At 50.9% G+C, this 16677-nt stretch overlaps 1 protein-coding gene and 1 non-coding gene across 2 annotated transcripts; both read left to right on the top strand.

Moving 5' to 3' along the window:
• The first annotated feature begins 654 nt into the window (after positions 1 to 654).
• Positions 655 to 1050, top strand: LOC121776767. Its single transcript, XM_042173936.1, has one exon. The coding sequence runs from the start codon at positions 655 to 657 to the stop codon at positions 1048 to 1050; it is 396 nt and encodes a 131-aa protein (XP_042029870.1).
• A 7794-nt stretch (positions 1051 to 8844) lies between these two features.
• On the top strand, positions 8845 to 8947 carry LOC121778012. The gene has a single exon (XR_006045586.1). It is a non-coding gene; the product is annotated as a U6 spliceosomal RNA (small nuclear RNA).
• Positions 8948 to 16677: the final 7730 nt, after the last annotated feature.

Below are 16677 nucleotides of genomic sequence, written 5' to 3'. Positions count from 1 at the left end.
CGATATCCCACATCAAACCATGGAAGGAGTGGAGACGAGTGGATGGGCAATGTTATGAGCACAAACAAGTATTACTCGCTCATGGCCAATGGGGAATTGGATGTCGAAGGTTGTGGCGAGATGGATGCGGTGGAACTGGATATCCAAACCGTTGGTGCACAACCCAAGGACACCCCGTTACAAATTGATGCCGGCACGCACACGAGGGAGGATGACCATCAGATCGTCATATTCCAAGGAGGGCCTTCAATCCTTCCGGGTACGCCCCTTCCTTGTTAATCATATCTTACAACCTCATGTTTTGGAACGCTAGGAGAGTCGCTAATGCGCCGACCCAAAACGTCCTAAAAAGACTAATAAGTGTTATAATGTCATGTTTCTTGCTATAATGGAGCCACTTACTAATCCCGACCCGGATCGGTACTCTAAGGCGCTGGGATTAAAATTTAAAGGATCAAATATGTCCGGCAAGATATGGGTATTTGCCGAGGAGGGAGCCAACTTCATCATTGAGGAGGATTTGGACCAAGTCCTACATGGAAGGCTAACTTCGCAACGCATGGCGAACTATATTTCCATCTCGGTGGTATATGCTAAATGCAATAGATTGGAGCGACATCCCCTGTGGGATAAATTGAGGAGATATCAACCCGGATGGAAGGAACACCGTGGCTGATTGGAGGGAATTTTAATACGATCCTTGCACACGAAGACAGGGTTGGTAGTGAAACCAATCGGCAAGCAGAGATGATTGATTTTGCCGAAGCCATTGAAGACTGTAGGCTTCTGGACCCTGGGTTTGATGGTGCAGAATTCACTTGGGCTAAAAATGGCCTGTTTGAAAGGTTGGACAGGTTGCTTGTCAATGAGGCATGGACAAATGCGTTTGAGGTAACGAGGGTGACTAATCTCCCAAGGGTATCCTCAGATCATGGTCCGATACTTGCGAGGTGTACGATGCCGAGGCCGCCCTCGAGGGGTAGTGCCTTCCGGTTCCAAAATATGTGGGTCTGGCACGACGGCTTTTTGCAGCTTGTTCAAGATATTTAGGCTCAACCGACCGGGGCGAGTGGGCTCTTAAATCTCCAAACTAAGCTAGGAGCAAAAAGGCCATTAAGGCTTGGAACAAGGAGGTTTTTGGCAACATTCACGCCAATCTCCAAGCAATGGAGGAAGGGATCACGCAAGCTCAAGCCAATTTTGAGGCTGACCAAATGCCGTGGAACATGACCGAGTACATTCTCCTACTCCGGATGGAGGAGGACTTCTGGAGGCAAAAGGCGGCACTAAGGTGGCTTGCAGATGGAGATAAGAATACAAGATTCTACCAAAGCTGGGTGAAACAGAAAAGAGTTAGACTCCGAATTCACTCTATCAATGTGGATGGCAGGGAGATTGCGGAAGAAACGTAGATTCGGCACTCGGCGGTTGAGTTCTTTCGGAGCCTTCTTGCCCCGGACACCCCGGTGCTTGAGGATTCGGACCTTGACCTAATTCACCAACTCCCCCCCTCAACAGAGCTAGAGGAGTTACACTACCCACTGAACCCTGAGGAGGTGAAGAAAGAGGTTTTTGACATCTCCGGGGATAGTGCACCAGGTCTGGACAGCTTCTCGGCCGTCTTCTATCAAACATATTGGGGGATCATTGGAACGGATGTGGTGGAAGCCATCAAACAAGTTTTTCTTGGGGCATACCTTCCTCGAAGTGTCACGGCCACAAACATTGTCCTTATCCCGAAGAAGGCCACGCCCGAGACATGGGCCGACTTTCGGCCCATAAGCTTATGCAATGTCTTTTTTTGCCTCAGGTTATTTCCCCTAACCAGAGTGTATTCGTGAAGGGTCGGCTCCTACACGAGAACGTCCTCCTCGCCCAAGAGATGTTTCATGAATTAGCAAGGCGTTCCCCAGCACCGAATGTGGCCATCAAGATCGACATGGCCAAGGCCTATGATAGGGTGCAATGGAGTTTTCTGATCGAGGTACTTCGGCGCATGGGCTTTCTGGCTGCTTGGATTGACCTCATTGAAAGATGCATTGGTTTTTGTTGGTTCTCGGTCCTTATTAATGGCGCCCCAGCTGGCTTCTTCAAATCTACTCGGGGGCTCAGACAGGGAGATCCCATCTCCCCCGCACTGTTTGTGATCGCCGCAGATTACCTTTCCAGGGCCCTCGACAAGCTTATTCTTGGCAAGAAAAAGATGACCTTCAAAGCGTCCAGGAGGTGCATGGAAATCAGCCATTTAGCATACGCCGATGATATCATTATTTTCACTCAAGCAGCTGCAAACCATTGTGTCGGCTTAGAGCGTGCCTTGACAGGTATGAGGGAGTCTCGGGGCAGCAAATCAACCTCGCTAAAAGTAATTTCTATATTGCCGAAGCACACGAGCAATGGGCGCATGCAATCCAAAGCGATGGAGGTTTTGCTCGTGGGTTGTTCCCCTTCCTATATTTGGGGGTCCCCATATACCGTGGAGTCAAGCGAACGGAAATGTTCATGTTCATTCGAGAGAAGATTGCTAGAAGGATCTCCGGATGGGCGCATCGCCATCTATCTTTTGGAGGGAGGCAAACTCTCATTAAGAGCACTCTTGAGGCGGCTCCTATCCACATCTTTCAAGCCATTGAGCCCACAGCCGGTACCCTTAAGCTTCTTAACCAGCAACTGGCTCGCTTCTTTTGGGGCTCGACAACAGAAAGAATATTGCGCCATATCCTCGCCACTTTCGTCAAGGATCACGGGAAGGAATAGTCCGACGTGGAAGAGGCTGGCCAAAGCTTGGGCCCATGCTCACCCGCACATCCGATGGATTGTTGGGCATGGTAAGATATACTTTTGGGATGATATATGGCTCGGCAATGTCCCACTTAGGGGGCTCTGTTTCGACGAGAGTGGTAGCCCTACAACAACCGTCTCGGAATTCATCACGGATGGTGCATGGGACGTCCCCAAAATCCAAGTACTTCATGACCAGGCTGGACTCCCCCAACAGATTATTGATCAAATATGCAAAACCCCGATCCTACCCGGGGAGCCGGACATCCCGCGATGGACGCTATCACGGCGAGGTGATTTCTCGCTAGCCTCGACGTGGGAGATGATCCGGTCGCCTCGGCCCATCATCCAAGGTCTTGAGGAGATTTGGACGGCTGGCCTCACAACCTCCATTGCTATCTTCAATTGGAGGCTCATATCTAACCTCATCCCTGTTGACGCAAAGTTACAATGGTGCAAGATTGAACTTGCATCCAAATGTCAATGCTGCCCACATAGGCCAAGTACCGAGTCCCTCCAACACCACTTCATACAAGGCGCAGGTGCGATTAGAGTATGGAGGGAATTCGACGGGTGGTTCGAAGGCTCGACCCCCACTCTCGGGGCGAATGACACGATTCCAACAAGAATTGGAGTGTGGGCGAGAAGATCGCAGCAGCCGGGAAGGAAGCACCTAAGCCGAGCCATGCCTTACCTTCTCTTTTGGTTCCTCTAGGCAGAGAGATATAGAAGCCGCCACCACGATGTTCAATTCAAACCGAGCAATGTGATTTGGCAGGTCCTCACATTCATCCGAAACAGCATGTCCAATGGCAGGCTCAAGCCGAAGCATTGGAGAGGGGTGAAGCTCGGAGTTAGTATACCAAGCCATGCCGAACCTCAAAGGCCACCGCGTCTTGCTATGATGGTTAAGTGGGAACCACCGGATCAGCCCTGGATAAAACTCAACACGGACGGTTCCTTTATTGAAACAACAGGAAAAGCCGGGGGAGGAGGTCTCATTCGAGATCACTCGGGTAAGTTATTCTTCACCTATGCGCTCCCCTTCGAAGCACAATCACTACTCGAAGCCGAGCTGCTCGCCATGCACCACGGTTTGAAGCTGGCCTCGGAGCTCGGGAAGCCAATTAGGCTTGAATCGGACGCCGAGCAAGCACTTAATCTCATCAAAGGGCCAAGCTGGGGGCCTGCTCATCATCATCCAAGTTTAGAGAGAGACGCTCTCCCTTCTCTCTAGAATTCTTCCCTTGTCTCAAGTGATCTCCCCCCGCCGCCCATTCCCTCCACCCGTCTTCCCCCTACCCCTCCGTCTGGTCACACCCCACCCTCCCGCCCCCAACATCGTCACACACCTTGACTCCCGCCGTCGGTCATCCCACGAGCAACTACTATCCTTCACCCACGACGACACTACACCAACTCTCGGCAGAACCAAAGAACTAGGCCCCGCCTTGGATGCCGGACCCCCCACCGGTTCCCGAACCAGGGGCCGAGGCTCCGCGGGACCTCTCCGATCAGCAAATGACCTTCCGGTCGTGTGAGGACGAGACACCCACTGCCCTAACCAAAGCTATGAAACTCAAGCTCGCCAAATCCCGGTGCAAAGCAAGGAAAAGCACCCCGGCTCCCTCCACCAAAGGGGATGGCCGAAAACGGTTTGTTCCCTCTCCACTCCCGGAGGACAAGCAACTTTACAAGAAACTCCTCTTCGACAATGACACCAGCTCCGACACCGATCCACCCCGGTGTAGAATGGCCATTTTCCCGTCCAACCCCACCTCCGACGAGGAGGGCCACAACCCCGGTGTTGAGACCGAAAGCTTGCTCCAACTCGAGGGGGAAGCACCACATGATGGGTCCTATGGTGACAACCGGGTAGCCGGAGAAAAGTCCACGGCCGGCCAAGTTTCCGGCGACATTTTGGAGACCGTTGGGGATGGAAGAGACACACAAGATGCCTTGGAAGATGGGAAAGTCAAATTACTTGAAATGGGTATAGGGACCAAACTAACTCATGAAAGTGCCTTTGTCCCATACTCGCCTAGTAAGTCACATGATGTTCCTTTAGGATCCCCTCCAATGCAGCCAAAAGTAAAAGAGATCCTACACCTAGTAGCCTTGGACTCGTCGGAGACACTCGATACTGCGTCGGCGCAACCACTACTGGCCGGAAACCTGCCGGAGGTCGGCCGCAACTCGACGGGATGCCCCAACACTATTGAGACATGCACCAAAAGTCTCACAAATACCGTTTGGAAAGAGATTGGGCCACCTAGCGAAGACTTCCCACATCTTGAACGTGGACGAACTCGGAAGATCTGAGCTACGTTCGAGAATTGGCCGAAACATAAAGATGCGTGCGTAGCCTACACGTTGCCTACATTGACGACGTCGGCCAACCGTCTTAGCCAAGACCCCGAGCCCATGACTAGAGTCTCGGCCAATACCAAGAATCCCGATGTGATGCCGGACACAACAACATCCATTGACACGCCTATGGGCGATGCCTTGGCACAACATGGATTGAAAGGTGGTGAGAACGCCCAAACCGAGGAAAACAATGCCGAACACAACAACCCGAGGGGACACCGCGTCCCGGAAGAGAGGAATGGCAAAGCCCAAAAGTCCATGGCGGACATGGTCCGAGGACCTTCTTCAATAGACGGACCACAAGTCTCGACCCGGAGAGCATTCAAAAGATTGGCTACGCAACTACTTCCAATGGAGTGCCGGCAATTTACTTCTCTGGGGCAGAAATTCAAAAGCTTGCCACAAACCTCGGACACGCTATTGTTGGTAAGTTTTCTCACTCCATCCCGGCTTCCCATTAAATTCAAAAAGCACTTGAGAATATTAAATTTCGCCGTGGCTTTACTTGGAAATATATTAATGCTAAGCATATACTTGTGCAATTCGAGGATATTGCGGACTATGCCCGGCTCCTTAGTGGCCCCAAAGGCACCCCGGTATGGTATGTTGATCGGCATCCGATGAGAGTATTCAAATGGTCACCTGAATTTGATGCATACTGTGAGTCCCCTATTGCGGCAATATGGTGCAACCTGGTCGGGTTACCAATCCACCTATTCGATCATGCGGCACTATTTGCCATTGGTAAGCTGCTAGGAACGCCAATCCAAGTGGATTGAGCCACGGCCAATAAGTCACGAATTTCCTTTGCAAGACTTTGTATCGAAATTGACATCACTAAGCCGCCAGCCGAGGAGATCATATTGGATATTTGTGGTCGTGAAACGGTACAGCAAGTGAAGTGGGATAAAATCCCGTCTTATTGCCGGGAATGCAAACATGTGGGACACAAGAGTGAGGTGTGCTATGCGGCATGGCCATCGGAGCGGCCTCCCAAGAGGAACTACAACATAAATCCTTTGCGACAGCCACATAACCGAGATGCCGAGGCCTACAATCCCAACAATCTTAACATGGCATCACCAAAGCAACCACATCTTGAAGGAATAGGCGCGAAGAAGAACGTTGATGAATCGAGGCAAGCCAAGAATAACATGGAATGGAAACAACAAGGAAAACACAAGGGGAAGGAAAGCAACACCCGGATGAGCCCGAAGGCTAGTGTGCGCACGGGGGCAGAGGGGTCGGGACCATCGAGTCACATGAGCACTAACCGATATTTCTCCCTCATAGCCCGCGAGAACTTCATGGAGAATGATATGGAAGATGATGAAAATTGGCAGGAGTCTCTCTCGCACAAGGAAGACGAAGATGAAGCCAATCCAGCTCTTCTGGAGGCCGAGACATCCCATGGAGGGAGCAATCTCCAAATCATTGAATTCCAAGGGGGGGCGTCAATCCCACCGGGTACGAACCCTTCTAGTTAATGATGTCTTTGAATTTTCTATTTTGGAACGTTAGGGGGATCGCAAATGCGTCTACCCAAAACGTCCTAAAAAGAATAATTAAATCTCATAATATTTGTTTTCTTGCAATAATGGAGCCACTTGTCGACCCTAACCCGGACAAGTTTTCAAAAGTGTTGGGGATGCAATATAAGGGGTCCAATGCCAATGGGAAAATATGGATTTTTGTGGAGGAAGGGATGGATTTTGAGGTGATGGATGACTCGGAGCAGCTTTTGCATGGGCAGTTCACTTGCCCCCGGATCCCAACACCCATTTTGATCTCGGCCGTGTACGCTAAATGCTCGAGAGGCGAGAGGCTTGCACTGTGGGAAAAAATGAGGGAGCTGACCCAAATCTCGGAAGGAATGCCGTGGTTTATCAGAGGGGATTTCAACACAATCCTCTCCACGAGAGACAGAACGGGGAGTGACACAAACCGTCTGGCCTAAATGGTGGACTTTGCTGAGGCTATTGAAGATTGTGGTCTTTTGGATCCAGGGTATGATGGATCAGACTTTACATGGGCTAAGAATGGACTTCTGGAAAGGTTAGACAGGGTGTTGATTAGTGAGGTGGCGTCTCAATTGTTCGATGCAATACGAATCACGAACCTTCCTCGTATTGCATCGGATCATGGCCATCTCCTTGTCCGATGCAAGATGCCTAATACCCCCGTGGGAGGTTTAGCTTTTCGGTTCCAAAACATATGGGTGCGACATGAAGGATTTAGCGATTTGGTGAGGGAAGATTGAGGGGCCCCCACGGAGGCGACGGGTCTCCTCAACTTGAAGCTCAAGCTAGCAAGGGTCAAGAGAACTTTTAAACGATGGAATAGAGAGGTATTTGGGAATATACACGCCAACCTCAAATCCTGTGAAGAAAGCATTGCGATGGCCCAAGCGGAGTTCGAAGATGACCCCTCGCCCCGGAATAGAACGGAGGTCAACAAACAAATTGCGGAGTGCATCCTCCTTCTTAAGATGGAGGAAGACTTCTGGCGTCAGAAGGCGGCACTACGTTGGCTGGAAGATGGGGATAAAAACACAAGATTCTATCAAAGCTGGGTGAAGCAGAAGAGGGTTCGGTTACGTATACACAAGATCAACGTTAATGGGTGTGAACTCACGGAGGACTCGGCCATCCAAGCGTCGGCGGTTGAGTTTTATCAAAACCTTCTTGCCCCAAGCAACCCGGAACCCACGGACCCGGACCTTAGCCTCCTACACCGACTTCCTCCCTCGGAGTCTTTGGCGACCCTCCCCGAACCTCCAGATGCAGATGAAGTGAAAAGAGCGGTTTTCGACATCTCGGCCAATAGTGCACCTGGCCCGGATGGATACTCGGCTCTCTTCTTCCAAGCTTGCTGGTGCATTGTGGGATCGGATGTGGTGGAAGCGGTTAGACAATTTTTTCGGTGGGGCTTTTCTTCCCCGAAGTTTCACGGCCACAAGCATTGTACTCATCCCTAAGAAGCCTTTACCAGAGACCTGGGGAGACTACAGGCCCATTAGGTTGTGTAATGTGATAAATAAGGTGATTACTAAGATCCTCTCCAAGCGACTTGCCCCTTTACTCCCGCGCGTGGTAGCTCCCAATCAAAGTGGTTTTGTCAAAGGGAGACTTCTCAATGATAATGTACTCCTTGCACAGGAGATCTTCCATGAGCTACAACGAAGCACGCCGGCCCCTAATGTTGCAATCAAGATCGATATGGCCAAGGCCTATGATCGGGTTCAATGGCCGTTCCTCCTAAAAGTCTTTAAGCACATGGGTTTCCCCGAGCCGTGGGTGGATCTCATCAAAAGGTGCATTGGGTCTTGTTGGTTTTCAATCCTTGTCAATGGGGTGCCGGCGGGTTTTTTCAAATCTACCTGTGGTCTAAGGCAAGGGGACCCCATCTCACCCGCCCTTTTCGTCCTTGCCGCGGATTATCTCTCGAGACTATTTGATAAACTCATCCTCGGCAACAAAGAAATGACGTTCAAAGCAACCCGGGGAAGTATTGAGATCTGCCACCTCGCCTACGCAGACGACATCATCATCTTCACGCAAGCGGCGGCGAACCCCCTCCGGAGGCTACGCGCATGCCTTGATCATTACGCCGAGGTGTCAGGCCAACAAATCAACCTTGGCAAAAGCAACTTCTACATTGCCGATGCTCATGAAGGGTGGACAAACACAATACGTCCCTTCGGGGACATCCGATAAAATTGGAACGATACAGAGAAGATTAGCATGGCCCCTGCGCATGGATGACACGCATAAATCGAGAAATGGTCCAAATTTTTTCATGAGCCTTGTAGATCTAACCCTAAACGAACTAGTGAGAGAAGCTCCCACATCTCTCTAGAAAGTCTTGCCCCAACCATCTCACGTCCAACGCCGACGGTCTCCCTCACCTTTGGGTGAGGTGGATATGCGGCCGGCCTAACGTCGGTCATGGTCCAGCCCGGAAGGGACTCACCGGGGAAGGAGGTCAAGGACACGAGTCCCTCTCCCTCGCCGAAATGGGTTTTCCGACCAACTAATGCGAAACGGAATATGAAAAAGTCAGCCACTCCCCACCCCATTAAAAACGGTGGTAATACAAAACGCAGCGCTTGTGTGCCATTGACGGAGACCGGAAGGGTGAGGAAGAAGATTGTCTTTGAGTTCGATGAGCTTATTGCCGGAACTAATGGTGGAGGTAGCGCCATTGCCGGAAAAGACGGTTGGAGCTCCCTGCCCGGGGAGAGAGAGAAGGGCCGGTGGAAGAGAAAGGCACGACCTGCCCCTTTTGAAGCCAGCACCGGAGCGTTTGAGGTGGTGCCGGGAGTTCTCCCATTACTCGCGGGGGAGCTCCGTTTCTCCATGGGAAAAAAGGACGGCTCGGCCAGGCACCAGCCGGAAGTCGTGACCGGAACTCGGCTGGATGGTGCATTACCGGAGGTGAATGAGGCCGTTGCACAAGGGGTACTCCGGTCAACGCGCGTGGAGGCGGCTGCAAGTGCAGCTGTATTGGACGAGGACACATCCTCGGAAAGGAATGGTGCCAACATGCTTTTTGACCCACCCACTCTTGCTGCACCATTTTCGGAAAAGGATAGGCATGTACTAGCTAGTGAGACATGTGACTCCCTTATGGGTCAAAGCATCTTGCAATTCAAATCTGGTGATGGTACAAATTTCAAGGCCGAGGATAACAATGGAGGGGGTGAGGCCGGGCTCAACGGGATGCCGTCGGCGCCGGATAACCCGTCGGACCCGCCGGACGAGCTGCTGGACCAGGACAGGGACCAGCCGGAAATCCTACCCAAGCACTCGGCGTCTGAGGTAGGCATCGACGTGGCCTCCCCCGTTGGGAGTCCGCCGACATTGGGTCACTCGCTGGAATTCATCACGGACAAGGCCGCTCAAGCCGAGACCCAACCTGTTGAGCCAGATCTAGATGAAAAGCCCGCGAACACGGGTGCCGGGCTGGATAGTGGAGGACCACCGAAATCTGACGCGGTGAACCTTGATGCTGATCACGACACGGAGATGGGGACATTCGGATGGTGTGAAGGGATCCCTTCGCTTACATTCTCAAACGAGGAAACAAAGTGCTTGGTGGACAAGGTAGGGCACGCCATTATCGGAAAGTTCTCCCACACCCTTCCAACACCACAACAAATCCAAAAATCCCTTTCCAACATCAACTTCGTCGATGGATTCAAATGGAAGTTCGTTAACGCCAAGCACATCCTAATCCAATTCCGTGATGTACGAGATTACGGCCGGATGCTCAATGGTCCCAATGGAGCGCCGGTTTGGTTTGTCGAGCATCACCCAATGCGGGTGTTCAAATGGACTCCGGAGTTCGACACATTTTTTGAGACACCTATTGCCGCCGTTTGGTGTAAGGTGGTGGGACTCCCGATCCATCTCTATGACCAAGTAGCCCTCATTGCGATTGGCAAGTTGTTGGGGAAGCCAATCCAAGTGGACCATGCGACCTTCAACCAAACCCGACTCACCTTTGCTCGGATGTGTATTGAGATTGATATCTCGACGCCTCCACCGGTGGAGATCATCCTCAACATCCTAGGCAAAGACACTAGGTACAAGGTGGTATGGGATCGGATTCCCCTATTTTGTGAGGAATGTAAGCATGTTGGGCACGTCAAGGAAACATGCCTTATCCTAGGGAGGAGAAAGGAGCAGGCCACCACGGATCCCACCCGACCACCACAACCCCGCCGACCCCACTCTGCGTCAAATCCCATCCGCCGGGAATGGAGGCTGAAAACTAACGTGCATGGCACCCACAACCCGGATCCGGGCCAAGGGTCTATGCCAAAGGGGGAGACCGAGCCGGGGACACACAAAGAGAAGAGCGGTGCGGAAGCGGCTCCTAGCTTGAAAGCAACACCGAGGGTGCAAGCCCAGGTAGATGACGATGGTTTCCAAGTGGTGTCTAGGAAGAAGAAAGGAAAGGTCCACGAGGGTGATGGGTACATCAGAGCTCTCCACAATGATAAGTTGCACCTTAAGGAGAACGTAGCAACGGTTACTTTTGGGGCCGACGACTCGGGTGCAAATGAGCCGGGCATTGGCTCAATGAGTGTATCATGTGGGTTCCTAAGCCGGGAAATGGAGGGCTTCATCGAGGACCTCGATCCGGGAGGGGTTGTCCCATGTGGGGGCACCCCTATCGCGGGCCTCAACTAGGTGACGGACTTAAGTTTTTGACGATGCGATGGCTGCATCATTATAATTGTAATAGGGATGCTAAGAGTATTTAGATGACCACCCTAGTTTATTGGGAGGCCCTCGTTGTACTCTAATTGGTCGTGGTGAGCCGTCACTTTTGGGCGGCTCAATGGTTGTTTGTTTTGGCTGCAATTGCTGTTGGTAATGCACAGGTGTGGGTCCGCCTTAACCCTCCACCCTCGGGGTGCTTTATAAAAAAAAAAACACAATACAAAGAGAAGGAGCCTTCGTCCGAGGTACGTTTCCCTTCCTTTACCTTGGAGTCCCTATTTACCGGGGTGTGAAGCGTACGAGCATGTTCTTGTTCCTCCGTGAGAAAATCTCGGCTAGGATCTCTGGGTGGGCCCATCGACACCTCTCCTTTGGGGGGAGACTTACTCTGATTAAAAGCACACTTGAAGCGATCCCACTACATATTTTCCAAGCTATCGAGCCTACGGGTGGTGCCCTCAAGCAATTGGATCAGCAAATGGCTCGTTTCTTTTGGGGGTCAACTAATGAGAAGAAGAGGACGCACTGGATTAGCTGGGATCAGGTCTGCCTACCAACGGCCGAAGGGGGCTTGGATATCCGGAAGATCAAGGAAGTCTTAAGAGCCTTTAACATCAAGTTATGGTGGCGGTTCAGGGAACAAAATTCCCTTTGGCCTACGTACTTGATGGCTAAATACTGCCATAAGGTCTCCCCACTTACAGCTAGACCCTTGGGGAGGGGTAGCCCTACGTGGAAGAGGATGCTGAAGGCTCGGCCTCAGGCCCAACCGCACATTCGATGGGTGGTGGGAGAAGGAAAGATACTATTTTGGGATGACTTATGGCTAGGAGAGGCTCCCCTGAGAGAACTTAGCTTTGATGATAGAGGAGGGCCTCTTGCTCATGTGGCGGACTATATTAAAGATGGTGCCTGGGATGAGCCTAAGCTGCGGAATCTCCAAGCGCAAGCCGGCCTAGCACAGCACATCGTCCAGAAGATCATCGACACACCCGTCATTTCGGATGGGCCGGATATACCAATATGGAGGTTATCATCCAATGGAGAGTTCTCTCTCGCTACTACTTGGGAGACCCTTCGAAGCCAAAGGCCAATTGTGCAAGGCCTCGACGATATTTGGAGAGCGGGCCTCACGTTCTCTATTGCCATCTTTTTATGGCGACTTCTCTCCAACCGCATTCCGGTGGATACAAAGCTGCAATGGAGATGAATGGAATTGGCGTCCAAATGCCAATGCTGCCCACATAGACCAGGGATTGAATCCCTCCAACATCTCTTCATTCAAGGGGACGGGGCTCACGGGATATGGAGGGAATTTGACGCATGGTTTGAGGGCTCCTCACCACCCCTTCGGATCAATGACACCATACCGGAACGACTCGTGGTCTGGACAAGAAGAGCTCGGCAACCAGGCAAGAAACACCTAAGCAGAGCCATGCCGTATCTCATTTTATGGTTCATTTGGGCAGAATGGAATAGGAGCCGCCACCAGTCCGTACAATTTAGGCCTTTCAATGTCATCTGGCAAGTTCAAATCTACATCAGGAATAGTATGGCCAACGGGATATACAAGAAGAAGCATTGGAAGGGAGTTCGTCTAAAAATCACTGTCCCGAGTCATGATGAACTACGGAGCCCTAGGCCGCTTGCAGTGGCAATCAAGTGGCACCCGCCGGATGACCCCTGGATCAAGCTCAACACCGATGGTGCATTCTTGGAAGCGTCGGATAAAGCCGGGGGAGGTGGTATCATCCGAGATCATACGGGCAAAGTGCTTTCAGCCTTCGCATCCTCACTTGAGGCCCACTCCGCCCTTGAGGCGGAGCTCCTAGCCATCCAACTCGGGTTAGAACTTGCCCTGGAGTTCAATCGGCCTATCTGGATTGAGTCGGATGCACAACAAGTGGTCCAGCTCCTTGATTGATTGTGTTTTGTTTTCTGTAAGGGAGTATGATGAGGTCCGGGCTTGTGGCTTGGGACCGCATACTACTCTTAAGTTTGTGAGGACACACCACTTTCGGGTGTGGCCACGTTTTGTAATCGTCACTCTTTGAAATATAGGGATGAGGGACCCACGAACACTCCACCATGAGGGTGTTTGGTAAAAAAAAAAAAAAAAAAAGCTTGGGGCCTGCTCACACTCGCCAAGTCATGCCGCACATGGCCTTACACAAGCATCTACTCACCCTTCGAACAACCTTCATCCACCGAGAAGGGGTACTTAAAAAAACGCTCTCCCTTCTCTCTCTAAACTCCTCAACGGCGACGGTAACTAGGCTTCTTCCCCGCAGACGGGGCAGCCGAGGGACACGCGCGGTCTCTCGGCCAAGGTTTCTCTCATCCGTCCGGAGGTGACATGTGCTTGCACCTGATCCCATGGTGAAATCCGGTGGTGAGCTACCGGAGGGGGATATCACGGTGGTTAGCTCCACAACGCAACCCCTCTCTTTGACGGAATGGAACTTCCACTCGATTGCAAGACCCAAAACAAACCGGGCAGGTACGCCACATCCGGAGAAGCCACGACGATGCCTCGCTTGTGCCGGATCAGAATTTGGATCGGATGTTTGTAGGGCCAAAAAGAAGATGGCATTTGAAATGGTAGAGAACCTAGCCGCTGAGGCACATGGTGAAGGGAGGGGATCGCCGGAACTTAGGCAAGCCCATATTGGTGAGATGTTGAGCTCGTTAGCTCAAATGGCAAATGAAGGGCGCCCTCCCAAGATTGCAATGGAGATGCCCAACTCCGAGGAGGTGGCTGGAATTTCGCCGGCGCCGGCGAGCCGGAGTGAGCTGGACCAACACCCAACCGGTGCAAGTACAATGCATCACATGGGTCCTAGGCTAGATGATAGGGTGGCATATGATGTGTTGGAATCATGTAACTTGCAAAAAGAGGTAGAAACAAAGACCACTTTGCATGGGGAAGAAGGTAATGCTCCAAATGGGGAAAATGACAAGTTGTACTCACAAGCAACACCATATGCTACTCTCCTCCACCTTGAGGCTGATGCACGCATGGAAGACCGTGCCCCCGTGGCACAACCGCCGGAGCCGTCGCCGGAAAAGCTGGCACCGCCTGAATATTCGCCGGAAACGCTGACACCGCCGGCGAATGTGTGGAAGGCGGCAATGAATCACTCCAACCGCGGGGAGACCGGGGCCGTGGAGAGTTCATCGGCCCCAAATCGAAAGCCCGAGCCAATCCCCTTGGACGACGGCAAGACCAAGCCTTTGGGGACAGCCGGCTCTTATGAAGGTACGCCATCGCTCTCCTTTTCCGATTTTGAAACGGATTTTCTCTCGGAGAAGCTAGGGCTAGCTATTGTCGGGAAGTTCTCCCATTCACTCCCGTCCACAATCCAAATTCAAAAAAGGCTTAGTGGCATGGGGCTAGTTGGAGCATTCACATGGAAATACTTGAATGCTAAGCATATTTTACTCCAATTTCAAGAGGTGGCCGATTATGCTAAGGTGCTAAATTGCCCTAATGGGAGTCCGAATTGGTATGTTGATAGCCATCCGATGAGGGTGTTCAAGTGAGCGCCGGATTTTGACACGTTCTTTGAGTCGCCAATTGTTGCCGTGTGGTGTAACATTTTGGGTATACCGGCTCATCTCTATGAGGAATCGGCCCTCTTGGCAATCGGTAAGCTCCTTGGCAAGCCACTACAAGCCGATCATGCCACAATACATCAAAGTCGACTCTCCTTCGCAAGGATTTGCGTAGAGTGACGGAGCTACACCCAAGCTGATCTACAAGGACAAGAAGATGGATCCATTGTTCATTCAAAGTGGACCAATTACAAATCCAAGCCCCTTGGCCTAGCGGTAAAGGGTGCTGGATACCGCGTCCATCCTGGAGGTCTCGAGTTCGAACCCTGGGTGGCGTAATTTGTCTTTCCTCCTTGTTATAGGAGTTGATTTGTAATTTCCTCCTTCATATATATGATATAAATATATGAAGTTAATTTTTTTAAAAAAAAAAAAAAAAAAAAAAAAAAAAGTGGACCAATTACAAGAGCTAGAGCTAAGAAGATAAAGGAGTCCATGATGCTTTTAGTTGATGAAATAAAAGACCAATTCCAAGACCAATCTACATTGGGCCAAATGGTGAATATTAATTCAAGTTAGTGGGCAGCCCAATGCATGAAGTTTTGAGTCACTATATATCACATATTGGAGGCCCAAATTGAAGATACATGATGCATTTTCGTCCAAGTTGGAGCAACCAATATGAGGAGTCATTTTTAAGTTACTTTTTGAGTTAAATAAGTGACTTTAGATGTCCTAAAGTCACACCAATAGTTTAGGAGTTACTTTTCACTTATTATGAGTCATTCTAAAGGTCTTAAGTTGTACTAATGATATGAGACTTTCAAGAGTCCATTCTAGCCTATAAATAGGCTTGTAAGCATGTCATTTGAGGAGACCATTGATCAAATACGAAAATAGACTTTGTCTTGTGAGTTGAATTCTCTTTGTAGAGTTTTTCACTTGTTTGGAACTTATCAAGATACTTTGAGCAAGTTCTTGTGGCGTTCAACCGTACCGAGGTTCTTGGCTGATCATATAGCCAACGGGTCGAGGTTTTCCAAGCTCTGGAAGTGGATCAAACCAGATTATCAATCAAGGGAGTCCGCTGCCAAACCTTATATGTGGGGTTCTTGGATCAATATATCCAACAGGTCCTTCGTCCTATCCCAATCCATATCATAGAGATTAACATCTCTACTCCCCCAACGGAAGAGATCATCCTTAATATCCGAGGCAAAGACTCGAGGTACAAAGTGGCATGGGACCGTATTCCTTTGTTTTGTGATAATTGTAAACATGTTGGGCATGAGAAAGAGGATTGCCATGCAGCGGGAAGGAAGTCTCGGGGTAGAGACAAGGGTCGCCGAGCACCATACAAGGAGAACCTCTCAAGCCATGCTGCCAAGATCATCCACCGTGAGTGGCGCCCAAAGGCGAATGCTCGGCCCGTCACTCCATCGTCCATTGGACAGTTGGAGAAGCCCAAAGATTGTACCAACCACGCGGAGTACATCGAGGGTACATTGGGTGCGGGATCGTCGAAGTCAAGAGTGGCTAGTAGGAGTCACCCAAGTGTGGATGAGGATGGCTTCCAATTGGTGTCGAGGAAGAGGAAAGGAAAAGTGCATGAGGGCGATATGCACACCAAGGCTCCACACGTTGATGATTGGCATTTGAAGGAGAATGTTGCTACGGTGACATTTGGGAGTGTCCCATCGGGTGCGAATGACGCGAGCTCTAGCTCCATGAGTGTCGCATG

This window comes from Salvia splendens, chromosome 18 (assembly GCF_004379255.2).
Source record: "Salvia splendens isolate huo1 chromosome 18, SspV2, whole genome shotgun sequence".
NCBI lineage: Eukaryota > Viridiplantae > Streptophyta > Magnoliopsida > Lamiales > Lamiaceae > Salvia > Salvia splendens.
The sequence above is the reverse complement of the archived record's forward strand: the minus strand, read 5'-3'. Positions and strand labels throughout refer to the sequence as shown.

Excerpts from the sequence above, each read along its gene's own strand:
- LOC121776767 (XM_042173936.1), top strand. The coding sequence starts at position 655 with ATGGAAGGAACACCGTGGCTGATTGGAGGGAATTTTAATACGATCCTT.